Source organism: Coptis chinensis, chromosome 6 (genome assembly GCF_015680905.1).
Source record: "Coptis chinensis isolate HL-2020 chromosome 6, ASM1568090v1, whole genome shotgun sequence".
In the NCBI taxonomy this organism is placed as follows: Eukaryota; Viridiplantae; Streptophyta; class Magnoliopsida; order Ranunculales; family Ranunculaceae; genus Coptis; species Coptis chinensis.
In genome coordinates, this window is record NC_141461.1 from 65,262,800 (window position 1) to 65,273,588 (window position 10,789).

The following is a 10,789-nucleotide window of genomic DNA, read 5'->3' on the forward strand; positions in this document are numbered from 1 at the left end:
TTAAAGCAACCTAAAGTTAAATAGGTAAAAGAATAATTAAGAATAGAAGAACGAACCTGAAAAGGCTCCAAACTTTTATTCTCTAGTACTAGTTTCAGATACTAACCAACCTGTAAAATTAATTAAAAGAACCAACCAGAAAAAATTAAACCAAAGAGAAACAAAATCAATTAAGCTCAAAAAAAGAAGCAACCTGAAAATCGAAACTTGGCCGGTGGAAATGTGGTGATGGGGGTCGGAAAATGGGTGGCGGAGAGGAGAGACATATTTTCCGCGATGGTGGTGAAGAGTAATTAGATTCGTTGCCTGTGGGAATGGAGTGGCGGTGGTGGAAATGGGGTTGGCGGCTGTTAAGAGAAAACAATTATGAGAAGGGTTTTCATTTTCTTGTTGGAGCGCCGGCCAAAAATAAAACAGGCCCACCCATAAAAACTTTTGAACTCCCGCCCATACCCAATGGCAAGTTGGCAACACTAATATTGTTGCCACAGTTCCAACGAAAGAGGAGTTGCAAAAGATAAAATTAACTTTAGCCGCAACAATAACATTGTAAATGATAAAGCCCTATAAAATATTGTGTTTTCTTTTTCTTTTGAAAATATAATTATAATCATTTGCCACGCAAGAGGCATCACAATAAGTAAATCCAAGTACACCCAAGCTAATAGCACGCCAAACTTTTAGCAGCCCCATACAACATTGCAATAGGCGACTTTTAGCAACAAGCAAAAGGGTGCGTTGCAAAAGATCCCTTCTGTTGTAGTGGAAATACAGGCCGAATAGTTAAAAATAGTTGTATAGACAGTATATATCCACACCCTACTGGTGAAATGTAAAAGAAAATGGATTTTAAACCCGGGTGTCGTGGGTGTGACGTCCCTCTTTGAATTGACACTTTAGAATTAAAAAAGGGTGTTACTTGGAGTGACTTCCGAACATATTTTAAATTCAAGCTAGTGATGCCTGAGCTCTTTAAATTAACAACTTGTATGCGGGTGGAGAATTCCACACTCTCGGTCTTTTAGCTATTAGGTTATTACCTACACTTTATAACCCCTATATGAAGGAGTTTTTTAGATTGGGATGTAAACTTTACACCCCCTAAGAGCAAGAGGGATGCTATAAGGAGCTGCTAAAGTACTGCCACATAGGTTTTTAGTATTTTTTGTAAGAAAATAAAAAACCATTCCAATCGACAATTTTAGTAGTTTTAGCATCGGGAGACGGATGACATAAAATGTGCCATCTATATCGTCCAGAACTATAAACTCAACTTTCTTTCTCTTCCCTCCCATTTTCTTCATTCTCCCACTCCACACTTCAATTCTCAATCAAACCGACCAAATCAAAATGAGTAACAAAGGGAAGAGATTTTTCGGTCAAAAATCATTGAATAGATTGAGAGAAGAGTCATCGTCAACGCTAGACCTACAACAATGAACAAGAATACCAACAATACAATCATCTAAACCCACCAACACTTCTATTTCCGGACTTAATCAATCCACTTACGCATCCTAAATTGGCCAAAAATCCATAAACACACATCTCCAATCGTGTTAGCGTTGATATGGTAAACATTTGATCGTTAAATTTGATTTTTTTTTTTAGAAAATTTGTATTTTTTTTAATTGCTCATGAAGTGTTTGATTAAATGTTTTTTAGGAGGTGGGGGAGATGAAATTGCGATGTTGTTGGAATTTCGTGAACACTTTGTGGAAAATAATGGTTGCCAAAGGAGAATATTTTGAAGACATATGGGGAGCCATTTTACAATTTCCATTTAGCTCATTATTTCGAATGGGATATCAAAATGTCGATTGTGGTTTAGTATATTATTTGATCGAGAGGTGGTGGGACGCACCCACACATTCCACTTTCCACAATGGGAGGTAGGCAATTACTCTAATGAATGTCATTATATATGCTCATGGGAATGAGAGTAGGAAGAGGAATGCCAATCACGTTTGGAGAAGTACGGTGGGGGTACTTTAGATGACACACATCGGTATTGGCCCACAATGACGCTAGAGTATTGGTCTAAAAGGGGTATCAAATATGATTTTTATTTATTTAATTAATTACTTCATGAAAATGACTAAAAATAGTGACGAAGATTGATGCCCGACAGGTAGGGATCGGGACAGATACTTGCATGCCTTCTACTTTTACTTAGTCACGCAGTGTTTCTTCCCCACGTATAATAGTTAGTTCATTGAGATTGGGTTGGATCGAGAATTTGGCTAACTTAATTATATTCTTGACTATAACTGGGGAGGTACTATGTTTGGAGCATTGATTTACACGTTAGATCAAGTTGTGAGACCTAATCGTATTGTTGCGGATGGTCAATGTGGTGGTTTCACCTTTTTTTACAAGTAAGTTTTAAATATTTAGTGTTATAACTTTGGAGAGGGATTGAGCCACATTCTAGCCACATTGTAAACGAATCCAAGAAAAATCGTGGACTTAAAAGTTGAATTAAATGCTGAATATTTGTAGATATGACCTCCCCACCATGGAGAACATGCTTACAAAAATTTAGCTCATTCAAAGAAGTCTAACCTTAGAATATGCTCACAAAATTTTTGGACCATTAGATGAAAAGTTCAAAAATGAACACCAATTTTCGCATGGTTAAACATATCCAAATATTATAATTTTTTGTGAGAATGATCTTCATGGTGGGGAGCTGAAATCATCTCCACAAAAAACCAAGCCTTAATTTATTTGTATGTCGAAAATGTGGCTATAATGTGCACATAAGAATGTGCCTGTATCCATCCCTATAACTTTATACTATATTACAAGTTTATTTTTTATATTTATTTTTATTGTAATATTGGTGGTATGAGTGCGTACCTGCAATGACTCTAGTTGTAAAACAAAATATGGACCGTGATATCGTCCCACGGGTTTGAGTGTGGCTAAATGACTTTAGAAATCACCGAAATGGTGAAGGGCGCCACAACATTCACATAGACTGTAACAGTGGACACCATGGCATGTTACGAAGTATTTGCATTTAAATGTTGATTAGGTTGTGGTTGGGGATACTGTTGAAGATGAGTGGGAGCGTGAGACAAATTGTCATGTATATTATTCAAATGACTTAACAATGTGTTGAGTCATCTTTGAGTTTGGAGGTATCAACGTGTGGTACCTGGGCAATAGGTTGGCACCAAATGAGTGGGAGCATGAGACGATTCGTCGTGTACATTATTCAAATGACTTAACAATAATGCGTTGAGTCGTCTTTGAGTTTGGAGGTATCAACGTGTGGTACTTGGGCAATAGGTGTTGGCACCAAATTGTTGGGACACCGTACCTTTCATCCCACACCCACCTCCGGTCAATATGTCATCATTGGGAAGAGCTAGTCAGTGTAGGTACTTCCTTAGAAATAATGGATTGTGGCCACAGGCTACACTCTATTTAAATGTGAATGGTGACTACAACAATTACTGAAATCGCGTCTCTAGGGGTCCTATAATGCCGCCGAACATATACAGAGCTACTAACATAGACTTTATAGGACATAAAAGCTATTAGAGGTGATTTGCGTATCCCACACCTTGCTGAGCCCTTCTTCATCTTAGGGTCCTTACAAGGTTTTGCTCCCCTCTGTTCGATCCGGAAAACCAATGGAGCTATGGCATGATTACTTCTCAAGGAATGCAGGTCGTTGTACCTATATCTCAAGTTGATCCAAGTTATCTTTCGAACCTTAACTTGTTCCGGATTTGACACTCTAAATGAGGTTAGTATTTGGTTTATTTTGACATTCAAATTATATTTGGTTTATAGTTATGATGTTTTCTTAAAATAATCCTAATTGATGTTTTTGTAGGATACGTTTAAGGAGCGATATGATGAGTAACAACTAATGAATGATGCATGGGATGCATGACTCATTTATGACTACAAGCAATGACTACTCGGTATTAGCTCGAATGCATGGGATGCATGACTCCTTAGCTATCTGACTACAAGCATGACTTTTTAAATTTGTTTAATGTATAGATTATGTTTGTTTAATGAATGGATTGTGTTTGTTTAATGAATATTTGTATGGAGTTGTTTGAATGGATTTTGGATTTTGGATTGTGGATTTGTGGAGTCTATGAGAAGAGAAACAAATTCTCTATTACAAATCATACAATTTTAGTGTCTATGATAAAGCACCGACTTATTTCGAATATATCCTTAACACGGCCTCACAAAATATATAATAAAAAATGAAAAAAAAATAAAAAATAAAAAAAACGGCAAAGCAATAATGACAAATATTTTAAAAAATATATAATACTAAATGAAACTAACGTCAAAAAACAATTAATGGGGAACCGAAAACTGGATGCAAATGCATCGAACTAACCTCAAATAATATTTAACGGGAAATCGAAAACTGAATGCAAATACAAGCATTAAACTAATCTTAAAAATTAATTAATAGAAAATTGGAATATGGATACAACTGCATTAAACTAACATCAAAGAATCATTAACGGAAAATCAAAATTTGGATGCATTGTCCGTCACCCAAAACTTATTTTTGGCAACTGCTAGAAAAGACCACAAATTTAGCTGGATTTATCACTAACCAAATTTGATACCCTTCTAGCAGCCCCATTGGAATGGTCATTTGGTGTTTGGGGTGCTATAAAGCCTTTAGCTGCCCATATAACAGAATAGCACCCCATTGGACTTGCTCTGAGGATGGCATGAAGAAGAAGTAGCACAAAAATTTGATTGCATGTGGAAGTTTGACTAAAAAAGGCTAAGATGGATTTCGCTTATAAAACCTTTATTTCGTTCTCATACACTGATATGATACACGACGAGAGATTTATTACATTCTAATAACCAAGAAAATACATTAAGAAAACATAAATTCCTCCATAGCGACTACCGCATTCATCAAATTTGCTAAACAAATTTGAGTTGTCGTCTATCTGGGTACTTAGAGCTCATCCTTAGAAGAAGAAGCTGGATGTGGGTTTGGTGAGTTCTTGATGGGATATGAAGGTTCCATAGCTATACCACATTGCCCCTCTTTAGCAGCGATGTCACGCTTCAACCTGAAGTAACCTTTTTCACCCCATTCAGCTCCCCATGAATTTTTCACTATCCAGTACTTCGTTCCATCTCTAGTTTGTCCATATCCCACGATGGTCACCCCATGATCTAGCTCTGTGCCACACTCTCCTGCATATACTCCCTGCAATCATATATAAATGAGATGTTTAAGTACTATTAATCACAATTTTAGTTTTGTAATGAGTATTATGATGGAGCCAACAAAAACCTGTGTCATGTGGGACCGGTTAAATTTTGATCGGGGATGATGAGGGGGTTTCGCGGGTTTTTGGCAAGCAAATAATGATCTCGTTTACTGAAGCAGGCAAAGCTATACCTCTGCGTAGAACTGTAGGTCAGTCCCTTCAGCATCCATGCCAACAGATACAGGCTGGTGCGCAGCAGCTCTGACCAAGGCACTCTCATTGTTTGCAGGGACATTTTCATGTCCGTCGATGATCACCACACGTGCATTTGCCTGCACATCACGCAGATAAATAAGTCTGAGTATCTCCTTTGCATTCAACTGAACCCTTATGGCTGGCCTTATATTTCTCAACACTCTGCAACTTGATAAAAAAGAATTATAGCATATGCTCATGTAAATCATATATATGAATCTTAATACCCTATTTGTGTCACACGATCCATCTTCAGCCCTGTACGGATAGTTTTGCTCAGTGGTTAGCCCTCCCTCTTTCTTGATATATTCAAATGCCATTTCCATTAGTCCTCCATTACAACCTAGATTTTCATCGGTGGTATCACAATCAACCAATTCCTGCTCTGACAAAGAAACTAGCTTCTTTGTTTTGATTGCGTTTATGCCCTCAACTGCAGCAACTGTTGAAAACGCCCAGCGAAGAAAGGGAATCCTATCCTGATGAAAGGCAATCATAACGTGATCAAGCAAACTAGCATTAAGCCCAGTCAATGTTATAAATCTTTTTCAAATCCCGTCAAAGGTTAATCCTATCCAACTAGGCATATTGCTTTTGCGCAAATATAAAACAACGGTGTTGTGAATGACAACGAAATTTACATCCCACATAATCCCAAGCTAAGGGCGACTCGAGTCTGTTTTTTATTTTGGCGTGGAACAAATTTGTAAAGCTAGCTAATTATCGGTGATATCATAGAATTTTTTTGTCTGCAACAGTACAACTACAGTCTACAGATGCATGAAAAATACACACCAAGGGGACTACTGGAGTAGTTATCGTGATGGGTAGTAAGGATAGCTGGAAACACCAAATGGTTGCGCAAAGATTAATGCACTGCAACATGTAATGTAATGGAAAACGTGATGCATTCTTGCATTTCCATTTTCCTTGTAACCGTTTTTAAGTGTTTTTTAATACAATTTTTTAACTTACCAAGCAAAAAAACATGGAAAACGTGATGCATATGCATCTCACCACCTCACAATTCAAATTTAGCATTTTCGTCATGATAATTTGTAGACTATTACCTTGAACTCTCAAACTCACCAACTAATTGGTGTCCACTATATTTAGACAAAAGACTCACCACATTGGCCTTGATCCTTGACACCGGTGACTGCACCTTTCTTCCTCCAATCAACTGATGGAGGCACATTTTCGACCTGGTCGTAAATGAAGCCTGTTTTGTGTCGATCACCATGCAACATCCTGTAATGTTTTACCTTAGATCCAGCGTACGAGCTCTTGAATTCGTGACTAGTCATGTCCCCGAACTTGTTCAATCTCAACTTATAAGGTTTATCCTTCTTGTTGAATTCATGGATGAACTTGACATTCATTTTGAACACATTGAATCTTTTGTGTTTTTCTTTAGGGTCTCTAGAATGTGTGTGATGGCTTCTCCATCTCTCATACAAGTCCCAAAGGCTTTCCTCCGACTCCAAGTCCTTCTCATCGAATTCAAAACTTTGAGCTAGTCCAAGGAGCAAAGCCAATGTAAGAGCAACTATTAAAAGCTTTCCTTTCTCCATGGTTTTTTATCCTAGGTACAGAATGCAAAATGGGAGTCTAGATTTTTCCTTGTAGTAGGAAAGTCGGTTTCAAATCTCAAGCAGAGTTCAAGGGAAACAAACACCAAGAGTGGAAGATGGGATTTTCGATTTAGAGGATAGTCGTTATATTACCATTGTTCTTTTATATGAAATGAGATATGGCACTATGGCTTTACTATATTGAAAAAGTCTCCAGCTTTGTAACAAGACAAAGATAAAAAGACGAAGAAATGAGGTTTATTTTGGTATTTTTGTGCTACTTTAGATGTTGGAATTTGTTTATTTGTGATCATCTCGACATGCCAAACACGTTAGGTTGTTTACCCTTTAGAGGTGACAAGCTTGTTACGTCGATTAAGGACTTTGAGACAAGATTTGTTGCATGTAGGAAATGATGGCCTTGCAACCTTCTGTTATCTACTGCAACAAAAGCCCTGAAAGATACAAATGCAGAAAAGCAATGAAGCCAAAACTGAAGTGGGTGAAACATGTGTGTGATTCTGTCTTGATAAGAATATATCTAGGCTACATCATGGATGGCACAACTAATTTTCTGCCTGGGACTGAATCTCTGACTGACTCATGTGTCATGTGAAATCATTATTGGTTCTAGTTATAAACCGGAACCTTTTTTTTGCTAAAGGTATAAACCAGAACCTAATCAAACTTAACGTAACAAGTCATCATTTTCAAAGACAATAAATGCGAGAGCAACTCACGGTCGATCCCTTAGCTTTTTGGAACATGTACAATGATGGCAATCCCTTCGCTATATCTTTCATTCTTTCTCTTTTTCATTTCTACTTTCAACAAGTCTAGTGAAGATTGTTTTCTTAACTGTCACCCTTCAAAGCCCAAGCAAAAATTCATGAGGTCATATGCTTAGTGGACAGTGTCCTACTCTGACAAAATGCTAGGCATCTATACAGGTTTTAGGGGAACTTTCTTCCCCAGGCTCAACAAGATAACTGAATTGCAATAAGTTGCCACAGCTGTATGCTGTTTTTCAATCAAATTCTTCAATTCCAGCCTAGACCGCATCAACCATAGAAAGAAAAACTTAAACCTACCAACTCTAGGCGCCTGACAACAAACCAAACAGATCAAAGAAGAGCGAATTAACATTTATTCAAGATCTGTTAATCATTCACTTTCTACATCAGAACCGAGAATCTCAAAATGAAACAGAAATACAAATAGTAGTCCACAGAATACAAATAGTAATCAACAGATTACGTCATTGCCAAACTACAGACGAACCTCAAGCAACAGAATCTCTCTGTTTAGCTTGTGCAAGTAGCTCATCTCTGACCCTTTTGATCTCTCTTTCCTTTTCAAGTCTTTCTTGCTGAAATAACCAAATAAAAACACAATAAACAGCACGGACAGATGAGACTAAGCCAACAAGGAAAACAAAAGGAATTGTTATGCATGTCAGTAATACATGCAACCATACATAAAGGCAGTACGCAGCCACTTCAAACACTTTGGGTGTGTTTGGTTCGTGGAATTCAAATTCCTGGAAAAATGGAGAGGCGATGAAGAATAATGAAGAGGAAGACCGAAGTTGGAGACTGGAGAAGGGGAAGTTACCCCATCTGCTCCTTCCATTTGAGGAAAGTGAATACCATTTTTCCAGAAATCAAGTTGTTTTCTGACTTTTCCCTAATTACGATACCCTTAGAAAGAAATATCTCGAATTTTATGGCTTCCTATCCATGATTACCATTTTTGCTTCCTATTTTCACGCCTCTATTCCATCCCCATTTACATAACTACCCATCAATTCCCATGAATTTAAATTCCTTGAACCAAACACAGCCTTCTTCCTATGAGCCTATGACATTTCAAATAGCGGTTTTTGGTATCCATTTCCTCAATTGCACATAGTAGAGCACTTGATTGTTAGCATTTGTCCAAACAACCTCTAATTTAACTTTTTTCATTGACATAAATGAATATATTAGATATTATTATATCACTTGGTAAAACAGTACCCAGAATATACAGATTGAAGATGGTGTACTCCAAGGGAGGCACAAAACGAAGCATCTAGTTTACCACTCCATAACAGGGTTGGACCTTCACAACTTCAATACTTCAAACATGTAAGCAACATAGGACGCACTTGCACTGCTACTAAAGCATAATATTATATAAGATATTACTATATCACTTGGTAAAACAGTACCCAGAATATACAGATTGAAAAGGGTGTACTCAGAGGGAAGCAGAAAAAGAAGCATCTAGTTTACCACTCCATAACAAGGTTGGACCTTCACAACTTCAATACTTCAAACATGTAAGCAACATAGGATGCACTCGCACTTCTACTAAAGCATAACACTGCAGAGCAGATTTTCTATGATGTTTGCTTAATATTTCGGTTTGAGATAATGGGGTGGGCGGGGGAAGTGGCTACGCGACTCATGCATTGGTATGGATCATACTTTAATATTATGGCGTCAAGGCAAATTCAATCAAATTACAGTAAATTGGTAATCACATCCAAGTTTCAAATATGCATCAACTGTGCTAGTGAATTTGGTAGTGGATGCAAACAGAGCTCAGAAAAACTTCTAACCTTAATTTTATACCAAGAAAAGCTACTAAAGAAAGCAATGAAGAGAAAAAGGGAAAATTAGAGACATAATTCCACCAAAGTTTGCCAAGTCCACAAAATTGAAGGCACCATCTCTCTTTTGGACTCTAATCGTTATGTCTAATTGGGTTAGACAAAATGATTGTTGCCAAGTCTCTGATAGCCCTGCTTATCTCCAAATACCAATGTGCTTCTATAGTCCTAAGGGAGATCGTCAAGTTTTAGGAAGTTTGTTCACTGCCAGAATTCATTGCTTCTCACATAGACAATATTTCACATCATATCCAAGATGGAAGCTTGGTCCACAATGATCGATCATTCCTCAATTTCTGTTGTGGAGAATGGGACTTGGAGCAAAATGGAGGTTGGCTGTCTTTCCATGGAAAAATTCTAAAGTTCAAGACGAACATTATAAAGAGTAACCTTCTTACGTACAATTAAATTGATTTCGACATATGAGATGAGTCCCACGTTCTCATTTCTTCTAGATTTAAAAGGAATTGAATTAATATTAAAGAAACAAATAATAAAACAGGAGGAGGGAATTGAGAAGTGAGACCTTTTCGTCTTGATGAAGAGCAATCCAGACGTGAACTTTGTCCATGGACTGCCAGAATATGAACGCTCCCAGTGTCATAGCAAAGTACGTCGCCACTTTCACCATCTTCGTTCGATCCACCTACAACTCTCTCTCTCTCTCTGCTTTTTCGCCCTTTCGGATTGTGGACTTTGGTTGTATCTTCCCACAATACATGTACTTTGCAAACCCAGACCCGACCCAACTAAACATTTACTAAGTCTCAAAAACTATCCGTAACTCACTTACATCTTTTACTAATTTAAAAATCCTGACTTTGACCTACACAGTATTATAATATTTTTTTTATTTTGTGATTTGTGACTCTTGGTCACACTTTTTAGGATGGTTTTGCTCATGTTCTTTTTCTATATTTACAATATTATTCTTACTGTCTTAATCATTTAGTTTAGGCATAAAAACAACATGGGCCATCAGCACATGCGTAATGTAGAAATAAAAATAATTATTTCCCAAACTCTAAGGCATGTACTTTTGAGCTCTCATTTGGATTGTATGATAAGTTTCTAATTGT

General features: G+C 37.3%; 2 protein-coding genes across 2 annotated transcripts; both read right to left on the minus strand.

Moving 5' to 3' along the window:
* Nucleotides 1-4,790: 4,790 nt before the first annotated feature.
* LOC147493975 (vignain-like) lies at nucleotides 4,791-8,033 on the minus strand. The gene is made up of 4 exons (XM_086566079.1): nucleotides 6,604-8,033; nucleotides 5,708-5,940; nucleotides 5,417-5,557; nucleotides 4,791-5,221 (listed from the first exon to the last, which is right to left on the minus strand). Exons 1-4 carry the CDS (start codon nucleotides 7,052-7,054, stop codon nucleotides 4,964-4,966), a joined length of 1,083 nt encoding a protein of 360 aa, XP_086422205.1. The 5' UTR covers nucleotides 7,055-8,033; the 3' UTR covers nucleotides 4,791-4,963.
* A 145-nt stretch (nucleotides 8,034-8,178) lies between these two features.
* LOC147493976 (uncharacterized) lies at nucleotides 8,179-10,462 on the minus strand. Its single transcript, XM_086566078.1, has 2 exons — nucleotides 10,237-10,462; nucleotides 8,179-8,423 (listed from the first exon to the last, which is right to left on the minus strand). The coding sequence occupies exons 1-2, from the start codon at nucleotides 10,339-10,341 to the stop codon at nucleotides 8,337-8,339; spliced, it is 192 nt and encodes a 63-aa protein (XP_086422204.1). The 5' UTR covers nucleotides 10,342-10,462; the 3' UTR covers nucleotides 8,179-8,336.
* Between the last annotated feature and the right edge of the window lie 327 nt (nucleotides 10,463-10,789).

Coding starts and splice junctions, on each gene's coding strand:
- LOC147493975 (XM_086566079.1), bottom strand. CDS start 7,054: ATGGAGAAAGGAAAGCTTTTAATAGTTGCTCTTACATTGGCTTTGCTC. Junction 5,941..6,603: donor TCAAGGCCAATGTGGTGAGT/CTTTTGTCTAAA, acceptor TTCCCTTTCTTC/GCTGGGCGTTTTCAACAGTT. Junction 5,558..5,707: donor GATCGTGTGACACAAATAGG/GTATTAAGATTC, acceptor CGTGATGTGCAG/GCAAATGCACGTGTGGTGAT.
- LOC147493976 (XM_086566078.1), bottom strand. CDS start 10,341: ATGGTGAAAGTGGCGACGTACTTTGCTATGACACTGGGAGCGTTCATA. Junction 8,424..10,236: donor CTCTTCATCAAGACGAAAAG/GTCTCACTTCTC, acceptor TGGTTATTTCAG/CAAGAAAGACTTGAAAAGGA.